Source organism: Zingiber officinale, chromosome 10A (genome assembly GCF_018446385.1).
Source record: "Zingiber officinale cultivar Zhangliang chromosome 10A, Zo_v1.1, whole genome shotgun sequence".
NCBI classification, from domain to species: Eukaryota; Viridiplantae; Streptophyta; class Magnoliopsida; order Zingiberales; family Zingiberaceae; genus Zingiber; species Zingiber officinale.
The window spans coordinates 43,390,969-43,401,471 of NC_056004.1; the positions used below are offsets into that span (position 1 = coordinate 43,390,969).

The 10,503-nt window shown below is 36.7% G+C and overlaps 1 protein-coding gene across 4 annotated transcripts; it reads left to right on the forward strand.

Annotated features, from left to right (window-relative positions):
• The first annotated feature begins 355 nt into the window (after positions 1 to 355).
• On the forward strand, positions 356 to 5,628 carry LOC122027836 (ADP-ribosylation factor-related protein 1-like). 4 transcript variants are annotated; one of them, XM_042586848.1, is made up of 7 exons: positions 356 to 476; positions 1,333 to 1,530; positions 1,731 to 1,871; positions 3,858 to 3,966; positions 4,108 to 4,169; positions 4,805 to 4,908; positions 5,222 to 5,628. In XM_042586848.1, the coding sequence occupies exons 2-7, from the start codon at positions 1,438 to 1,440 to the stop codon at positions 5,316 to 5,318; spliced, it is 606 nt and encodes a 201-aa protein (XP_042442782.1). In that variant the 5' UTR covers positions 356 to 476; positions 1,333 to 1,437; the 3' UTR covers positions 5,319 to 5,628. The 4 variants fall into 4 exon arrangements, with proteins under 4 accessions (XP_042442782.1, XP_042442783.1, XP_042442781.1 ...); XM_042586849.1 differs by having other exon boundaries at positions 385 to 520; XM_042586847.1 differs by having other exon boundaries at positions 401 to 501.
• Positions 5,629 to 10,503: the final 4,875 nt, after the last annotated feature.

Sequence of the window (10,503 nt, forward strand, 5' to 3'; positions counted from 1 at the left end):
GCACACAGTACAGTGGTAAGATATTCGATGGATTCATTGAGTATTACCAAGGATTTGGGTAGATTTTATAGTAAGTTTTTGATCGTGCAGGTCAGCTGCTAGTGAATTACCACGAATATTCTCGATGTCCACATCCAGAATTAGTTAGATAGGTAAGGAGATTAAAAATAAATAAAAAAAATAAAACAGACGTGGGGGCGTTTTGAAAATAAATTAAATATAAGAGGCCAAAATGACACTAATAGTCAAATAAGACGCAGTCGAGACCTTGAGACCATACGGGTTGATGTCTGTTGAATCGGAACGTTGGAATCGGTTTGGGTTCGGATCCACTCTCACTTCTTCTTTGGGTACACTATCCGGGTTTACAAATAAAGAATGTTTTAGAATTCTCGTCTCCTTCGACCTTCCCAACGCCGGGTCTCCTCCTTTTCGACGAACTCTTGGCCACCACCGAGGGGAGCGCAGCGGAGAAGGTAGCGAGCTGATTGAGCGGCGGAGGTTTTGAATATTAGTTCGTGTTAGCGTTTCCTTCCCTTGCCCCTGTAGGCTTTTTCTACTGATCTTTGCATGCTACGGCGGGATCTAGCCGAATCTCGGCGTGTTTCTGGCGTCACGAGATCCGTATCTACTTTCTATTCTATATGTTACACGAATCGGATCGATCTATTTCGGTCGTCTTTCGTGCTAGATGTCTTGCTAGGTCGTGCATTCGGATTTCTCAACCTCCTTTGTCTTCCTCAGATTGTCCCTTGCGTATGCGTATTCTTAATTTATGGTAGAGGGGAACATGATGCAAGGTGTTTGGCCTGTTATGTTTTTCCAATTACAAAAGCCGTATGCTTGGAAGGGAACAATTTGGAGATCGTAATCGTAGTTGGTGATCTAATTTAGTGCTAATAACATAATTTTCTTCTCAACGGTACTATAGTAAACGAATGCTTATTGTCATGTATCCATTTCTTTGATTGTTGCTTGTAAATAAGAATTGCCACTGTCATACATAACTCGGTGAAGGACAAAGAAGTATCTCTTTGAGAAAATGCAATAAAATCCTTGACACTAAGTATTTAAGTTTACGTGATAAGAGATGAGCGTCACAGTGCCTGAGGTTCATTTGGTCAACAGGGGATCAATGGATGGTCAATTGTGCACTGTTGCAACAAAAGAGGTTGTTCCAAATACCAATGACTCAAAATCTACACTAGGTTAACTATTCTTCAATTTTCCTACTTTGCTAAATGAGTGAATTTCGCTTTATGGATATTTTCTTAAAATTGTATTGTCATAATTAAAACTTGTTGCTTAACTCTTTTATGTGTTCTTTTGCAGGCTATACATTGGCATGTTATCTGCCTTTATTTTTGTGTGTCATATGAGGTTCTTTGTTTGCCTCTAAAGTTAACATTATAGCTCGTAAGAAGAAGATCAACAGACATGTTCTCATTATTTTATGGACTCTGGAATTATATGTTCAGCAAGACTGAATTCCGGGTTCTGATTCTTGGAGTCGACAAGGCTGGGAAAACTGTAATACTTTTCCACAAACGTTAATCTTCATGAACAAAAAGATGCATTTTTCTCCTAACTTTGCTATTAAAGTTTCCCCAGTGCACTCTTGTTCTTTCACTCAGTGAACAACACATTTTCTTTATGTACATTCTAAAGATTACAGTTGAAATATTACTGTTCGAGTTTGAGAAATGTTATGAAATGTTCCTAAATTTCAGACTTTACTGGAGAAGTTGAAATCATCGTACTCAAACACAGAAGGGCTCCCTCCTGATAGAATAGTTCCAACAGTTGGGCTGAATATTGGTCGAGTTGAGGCTTCAAATGCAAAGCTTGTTTTTTGGGATCTTGGAGGTCAGGTGTGTTCTGTGCCTATTAATATTGAAATAATAATAAAATTTATGGCTCATGATGTAATGAACTGGTGCCATGGGTTTGACTATACATGTATATTTAGTCTAGCTTCATGAGTTATTTGACTTGACAAGTGCAATAAAACACGTATATACTGTCTAAAAAAATGACAATAGATACAATATATAGCATTTTTTTTATGTCAATGTATTGAATTATGTCCATATATACCATTCTTACTCTTTTTCGAAGTGTATCTATCCATTGATCCTTAGTTTGAGTAAGCATTGCTATCTTATATATTTAATGTACTTGTTAAGAAGTACATTGGATAAAGTATTAAGGGATTTTAAATATTTTAGAACACTTATACTCCACCTATGGATATGTACTTAACAGCTAATAAATGCTCCAGTTATGCGATATGAAACTATGACAAATACGCACATCAAACGAGGAAGACTAAATAAGAGTTGGTTAGCAATAATAAAATAAGATAAAATTTGTTTAAGTATTGATGATGATATAATAGGGGATAAAGCCCAATGACATAGAAAGATCCATATAGCCTACCCCACCTAGTGGGATAAGATTTGGTTTTCATTGTTGTACTTATACCCTAGCTATTAAAATTATCCTTCTAATTAATCTATCATTGATTACTTGTGAAGACACTATGGTATGCTAATTATTTATAGCCCATCTAGAAGGTTTCTAGAGCTTGTGTTGAATTATGATTTTCTTAGGTTAAAATTTGCTAAAAGTTATATTTATGAGCATATCTACCAAACGGCACACCTAAACTTGAGAATTTCGGACGAATGCTATAAGTTACCTTTTTTCCCCAAAGGGTACACATCCCTAAAACACTCCTTAGTTCAACTGTCTGCTTATTCACGAAAGCCATCAAGGTGGTTTAGTCAATAAACTTAAATAAGTCACAAATGCAAAAGTAGGACCATATTTAGAATCACTGTCATCCTAGAAACACGTCTATGCACTTATTGCTATTTTTCATGTGCAATAAGGTCATCAAAGTGGGTTGACTCAGACCACCTACCCATGGAGAGATAAAATCACAGATGGAATTAGTGCCTTTTCACGAACATATACATGCCATCAAATTTGTATTTCATGTACAGAAAAGCCATCAGGGTATTTGGCCTAACCACTTTGATTGTCGAAAATTAATTTTGACTTGAAAAATTCAAGTAAATCTCATTCTCTGAATCCAATAGTATTTTATTTGTTCAAAATGGTAGTGTTTGGACCCTCTAGAAAATCTAAATCTAAAGTTTTTTTTTTTCATAATATTAAGGGTTTTTGAAAAATAGTGGTGAGAGAAAGCACCTTTGGGAGAAAAAAAAGGGAGACTTGGAGTGTACATTGGAAATTCCTATCTTTTGGTGTGCCCTTTGGGAAATTTGTCAATTTTATGATGATATTAAATTAGTAGCTCAAAAGGAGTTATTTGTTATTATCAAGTCATGAGTTCCCTGGCTTGTGCTGATTTATTCATTGGCATCATATTAATGCATAATTTTCTTTTTATTCTTGCTTAATATATTTGTTGATTAATTTGCTGTTCTGCTTATCCAAATTTGCAGTTTAAAGAAAATGCAATTTTCTTAGCATTCTTCATAATTTGTGGTAGTACTTTGCTGGTCTTCTAATTCACAAATATTTCTTCCACGACCCAATAAAGATGTAGGGATGTGAGCAACTCTATCATTTGGTTGACGAATTGTACAGTTGATCCTTTTTAGGATCAATAAATGCTATGCGTTGGGAAGTAGAATTGCAGGATTATAGTTACACAAATAAGTCAAAGAATCACTGGTATATATCAATAGATTCTTTGTCTTAGGTTGTAAATGAACGAATCAGTTTCTTCTTGGTTAGCAAAATTAGTTGTTAGGATTTGAATGTGAATTCCTCTACCTTTTGATCATTAAAGTTTGAGTTGAAAGGTTTTGTCATAATTCTGGCAGATTGGTTTACGCACAATCTGGGAGAAATACTATGAGGAGGCACATGCTATAATGTATGTTATTGATGCTGCTTGTCCATCATCATTTGAAGATTCCAAATCAGCATTAGGTAAGTTCACGTGTATTGGTATTATGTATTGAATCTGGTTGTACTTTTTAGTCACTTCAGGTCCTGCAAAATATCTATGATAAACTTTTAAGACCATTGGGATATAGTAAAATCTAACACAAACCCTGAATTTCTGAACAGAAAAAGTACTTAGGCATGAAGATTTACGAGGCGCACCACTTCTGATACTAGCAAACAAGCAGGTGGTGGAACTTTGATTTCAATACTTTTTTTTTTTCATATGGATTATGGTTAGCAGTAAGTTCTTTAAATTAGTATTCGGGAGCCTTCATGTTTTTGGTTAAGTATCTTGGAAATGTTTTTATAACATAAAGTTGGATTGTTGTCACATTTATTTTGTCCCTATGTATGACCTTTGTCTTTTAGGTGTATTTTTGCTTTCGACAAAGCAAATGTGACGAAGTAAGACACTACTTTCAGATAGACTAGGGATTATGTGGGTTTGACAGAGGTTCAATTCTCTTGTCTGGATAATATGCAATATAAGATACAAATATATCGCACAACTCGTTGAGCATGTTTAAGGATGATACTGATGTAGTACTTTTGCAGTACCATACACTAACTGACCTAATTTTTTATAAAGACAATCAAGTGTCAAAACTGTCTTCTGGCTCTCCAAGTTGAGCTAATTTCAGTTCATTCCTAAGGTACTGATGATACTCATGATTTAATATTTTGATTCAGATATAGATTACCATTTTCTTTCTTGTGCCTTCCCCCCTCTCTCCAATGTAAATTATCATAATTGCCTTGGTCACTTCAGTGATCTTGTTGCTCTATATAATAAGGGTTTTCTGACCATTACAATCATCAGGACCTGTCTGGAGCAGTCTCAACTGAGGAAATAGCAAGATATTTGGATCTGAAAGAGTTAAATGAAAAACTATGTATGTTTGAAGCTGTATCTGCATTCAATGGGTAAGCTGATTTTCTTTGATTCTCTAATTTTCATATCTAGAAAATGTGATGGCACCTGGTCAGTCCTGGACATTCAATTGGCATGTTTACCAAGGTTTTGGATAATATGTTTTGGGAGATTAGAGTCCTTGTTAAACGATTTATTCTTACTATGAACTTCACTAGATGACCAGGTATCTGCTACTTGCACAATATGATGACTTCAGCCTTCTTGCAATAAAGTCTAATTATTATTTTTTTTAGAAATGCATTTAATCATTTGTGGAGTTGCTCTGAACTGTCTTATCTTTGATACTTCCCTTCATATCTGCAGAATGGGAATTAAATCTGCTATCAACTGGTTAGTGGACGTGATGGAAAGAAGCAAGCGCACAGATATGCTTAGAGTTCGTGCGGGCATAAATGGGTAGCAATTTCTAACCATGTTGTCTTATGATCATTGCATTCTGTTTCTCCTTACGGCATCATGAGGTTGTGAGTCTGATCACTTGTTCTAACCATATAGCATGGCATTTGTAAATCTGTTAGACATTTGTATGTCATTGCTATATGTGGAAATATTCTATCCAGAATAGCCAATAAATTAAGGGAAATACATAGAAATACATTTGGTCTATAGGAATACAAACAGAATTGTTCTCTAGTTCTTTTCTTTCATGTTGCTAATAATTCTACCATGTAGTTTGAGGGGGCCCTTAAGATATTATTCTTTTTGCCAAATGTCACTACATTTATTGTTTTTAAAATGGCTAATAGTCCATGTTTTTGTTGCAAACTACTCATTTCTCTAGGTTAAAATGCGTTTCAAAATATTTTTTTGTTGCCAAATATTTGCTCTTGCATTTAATAAATAAATTTCTAATTTAAATTACTTGCAGTTTGTGAGTTTCACATAGTAATTTTGTTGTACAAGATAAAAGCAATAATTAACCTAGTTCTTGCTAATGATTTTGATTAATTTGATGTTATAATATGAGCACGTATGATTTGTCATTGAATGTTATGGCATGTGGAACTTTATTAACTGGATGTATATAATTCTGTGCTAATCCAATTTATATAGTATTGTATTACCAACTCAGTCAAGGCACATGTAATTTAATTGTTTCTTGGCCCTTAATCTAATGTCAGCGTCATAATCTGGTAAGATCCATTTATTCTGTAACTTGTAATAAATATCTTCATGTTTTTTGTTCACTGCGCGTCACAATAGTTAAGGGGAGTAGATGATAATTCAGAAACGGCAAGTTGTCATAACATTATAGTGTCACACCTAATTATTATTTTTATCACCAAAAAACTGACATGTTCTATTCTCGTTAGATGCTCATCGGCTATTGAAAAAGGTTTTACACGGTTTAAAATTTATTTCAAATCATTATGAGGTTTAAAAGTTTTTAAAATTTAAATTACATATTAAATAAATAAATTCATGTCACTCATTTATCAATTGCATTCCAAATTATGTCAGCTCGAATGCCTGGCTTAATCATATTTGTATATGTAGTGCTAGATTGACATGAGAAGTCACATAAGGTCGTTGGTCAGCCGTGTGGGCTGATGGAATACCTTTTTGCTGCAATGGATGGACATGAGAAGAGTGGATTTAACTTTTATGCTTACTGTTTTTTATTTACAATTTTAAAATTTAAAAATACATCTCATTGATTAGTTTTGGATCATCGATTTGATTTTATAAAATTTTTTTTATTGGATAAATCGAAAAGTATTTGTGACGGATAGTTAAGTAACATAACATTCTTTGATTGCGTGTATTATTTGGAGAATTTTTTTTTATAAATTTATCATTGAATTAAGGATATTTGAATGATAATTTGAATATATTATCCTGCAAACATAGTCCGGGGCAATCTAAATTTTAAAAATAAAACCACAAACAGTTGCTTTGTACAATAGTGAGAGAGCTAAACCCAAATAATAACCTATTCAATCAAACTATTAAAAAAGACTTGCTTTTTATTTCTCTCACACTTTATGTTGTGTATAAGATAAAAAAAAATTAAATTACACGTGTATAATGGCATTGTGAAATGCAGATGCCCGCATAATATAAAATTTGTGGACATTAAATTGCACAATTTACATATATTATGCACTCAACTGTCAATTTTTTTTCAACTTAATTTTTAAAGTATTTTATTATTGAAAAATTTTAAAATAACATTTTAAAATGTAAATATAAAAATTAAAGAAAATGAGTCATCACGATGATTTAGTGACTCCATTTTAGATTTTATAATTGTGAACCCAATGAACAAGAACGAATTAAACATATAACGATAAAAATAGAATAAATCTATAATTCCAAAAGACGAATCTAGAGTAGAAATATTCATTAAAAATATATATATTTTTTATGATTTTAAAAACATTTTAATGTCTCCCATAAACTAAAAAAACATACTAAATATTCTATAATAATTTATTAAAAATAAAACATGGACAAACAATTACTTGGTGGTGCTTAGCTATTCCCCCATGTCATCCCCGGGGCTATGGTGACATTTAGGTTTTTATCCAGGTATTTATGATTCGATCCTCAGCGATGACGTATTTATAGAAATTTTTTCTACAAATGAGAAGCACAACCAAAGGAAGTTAGGTTTCTACTTTCTTGGATGGCTGCCGCGTGCATTTCCCAATTTACCCTTATGACTGGAGGAAAACTTCCGTGGGATCGGGCCGGTCACCCTTAGGGATAGTCAATGACATTAACTATGTTTATCATTTAGTCCCTGGGGCTATGATGTCGCGGTAAGACATCCAGGTTGTCACCTAGACACCCTCGGTTCGATTCCTAACTATGACATATTTGCAAGAATTTTCCATTCAAATAGGGAGCGCAACCAAAGGAAATTGGGTTTCTGGGCTAACCGTCGCGCGTTCTTTTCGATTTACCCCTGTAGCCGATGGAAATTTTTTATAGGATCGAACCGATCACTCTAGAGATAGTCAACGAGGCTCACTATGCCCCATGCCTAACTTCGCTTGTTTGTTGCACAGGGCACATGCTTGTGTTTCGTTGTGCCCAATATTTTTTTTATTCGAACTCATTTACTTCATGAACCTAACCAACTTATCACCTTCAATCTTACTAACCCTAATCGATAATAATTTTTGATGCAATCGGGGTTAACTCGGTTAGTTCGGCATCCTACGAAAATTCAGGCACTCAGTTGATGCCCTTCACAACATCGGAGGCGTCCAATCTAGAATTTCTCTACTTGAATGGCCATGGTGGTTCAGTGAAGAGAATGAATCTTAGTTGAATAGGTTACTCCCGACATTCCCTGGCACACAACCAACTTTGGCAAGGTTGCCTGCTGGGAAACTATACAACGAATAAGGTAGGACCCCCGACGTTGAGGCTGAAGTCAAGAAGGACAGTTGATGTGATAGTCAAAGTTAAGGAGGGGTCAGCATTCAGGGCTAGCACGGTTGGCCGTGCACTCTAGCCGATCGGATCTTTTATCCGATCGGATTCTGAGTCCTCCTAGCCCGATTGAAGCCCGAGTCCTCCTAGTCAATTGAAGCCTGAATCCTCCTGACTCGATGGACAACCGAGTCCTCTTGGCTCAATGGAGAACTGGGTTCTCTCAGTTTGATTGGAGCTTCTAGACATATGTCCCAACCGGACTCTTCTCCGATCATATGCTGAGTCCTCCAGATGGTCAATCTTCCTCACCCGACCCAACTTGTCTAAGAGCAATATCCGATTGGACAATAGATAAAACTCGTCCAACCCACCGTTATGATTAGTAGTTTCTCAACCCAACGACCCAATATTCCTTTTTAATGTTTTATGTTTCCATTATCAGAGAATCAAGGGAATATTCCCTGTGCGACCCGTACGGTGGAAGCTTCTACCTTGTAAACATAGAGGTGGTGGGCCCTAATTTAGGAAAGACCGTCGTATGTTAGATTGGTTGGTCATATTTTAGAAATACATTGATATTCGTGCAAAAAGAAAACAACAATATATAAGGTGTCTCCACTTACATGCATAGGTAAACTTCACTATCAGAGTTCACTATTTATCATCTTTCTTCTTTATTTTTTTTTCCTCCGCCCATTGTCTGACTTGAGCATTGGAGTGCCTGTGCCGAGGACCCCTCCCTGGTCTGACCCCTGATGTTTTCTTCTTTTAGCTCTTCTCTTTGACACTCAGGCTTGATCGCGACACCATGTCCCTCTTGCTCGGTCGCTGTCAAACTCAATGCCATCTAGATAGCGCGTCATTTTCCTCGATTTTAGACAGGATCAAATTTGGTGTCGTTTGTGGGAACTTTCCTTGTTTTTGAAATGCGAAGATGGAAGAAGTTGGACGGTTCACAACAATTACCTTATCGCAAAAGGACTTGGAGTTGCTCATGGTCGCCAAGGCACAAAAGATGGCACAACAACAATAAGTTAATAGCCACCCTTTGCTTAATGACCTAGCATTCTCGGTGATACGACCTTATACCAAGTGGAGGATTAGGGCAGAAGGGCCGATGGAGTTTCCCCTAGTCCCTCCTCTGGTCGGTTTTAATCAGGTACCTGTACAGCTGATTGGTTTTTTTTCCCGTGCCCCCATCTCCGATCACATACCACAGGATGTTGTTCTTCATGCTTCTCGATGACATGAGCCATCCTGAGAGGCCCCAAGGATCATCCTCAGGAGATGCACCCACTCGGGATCAATGAAAAGGGAAGGTTCTAGTCCCCAATGACTCCTCGAACGGCTAAGTACGCCGTTCTCCCTGGAAATAAGAAGACAATATCCGATCCCTTGCAATTAGAGAGTATGGAAGCATGACTGAAGTGGAGGACCACTTGCTCAAGTTCGAAAATGCAGTCATCCTCTATCAATACACAAATGATGTCAAGTACCGAGTGTTCTTGACTACTCTCTTGGGCTCTACGTAAAGATGGTTCAACTGACTCTTGGTTGACTCCATATGCTGCTTCAAGGATTTCTGAAATGCATTCCTCCACCACTTTGCCAACAGTTGTCGGTACTATAAAACTACACTAAGTTTATTCATTCTCAAGCAATGACCCAAGGAGGCATTGAGGGCATACATCAAGCGATTCAACCAAGTAGTTATGGATGTTCCCTCGGCTACTCTAGAGATATTGGTGAGTGTCTTCTCCCAGGGGCTCATAGATGAGGACTTCTTCTAGTTCTTGATAAAGAAGCCCCCAGGGATTTGGATCACCTGCTAGAAAGGGTGACCAAGTACATTAATGTGAAGGAGTCTTAGTCCACTCGGAAGAAGGAAATAGCTATGTCTGCTCCTGTTAATGCATTAGAGCACCAAGCTCCTCTCCCTCCTCCGCCACACAAAGGACCTTGATTGAGCCATCCACCACATCCTCATGAGTAGAGGCCAAGCACTGCCCAACATGTGGAAGCCACTCGGGCTCCATTCCCGAGAGTCGTAGATGGGTCTAGATGTTCTGTACTTACCATCAGACGGAAACTCATAACACTCAGGAGTGTTATAGATACAACCAGGGGATGCGCCAAGAGATCAACTAAGGTTTTGCTAGCGTTCGTCATCTCCAAACAATTAGCCTATCAATGACCGA

Bases quoted from the DNA above. Each gene is read 5' to 3' on its own strand.
- LOC122027836 (XM_042586848.1), top strand. From the start codon at position 1,438: ATGTTCTCATTATTTTATGGACTCTGGAATTATATGTTCAGCAAGACT. The intron at 1,872-3,857 runs GTGTGTTCTGTG...TAATTCTGGCAG, and splicing joins TTTGGGATCTTGGAGGTCAG to ATTGGTTTACGCACAATCTG. The intron at 4,170-4,804 runs GTGGTGGAACTT...TACAATCATCAG, and splicing joins TGATACTAGCAAACAAGCAG to GACCTGTCTGGAGCAGTCTC.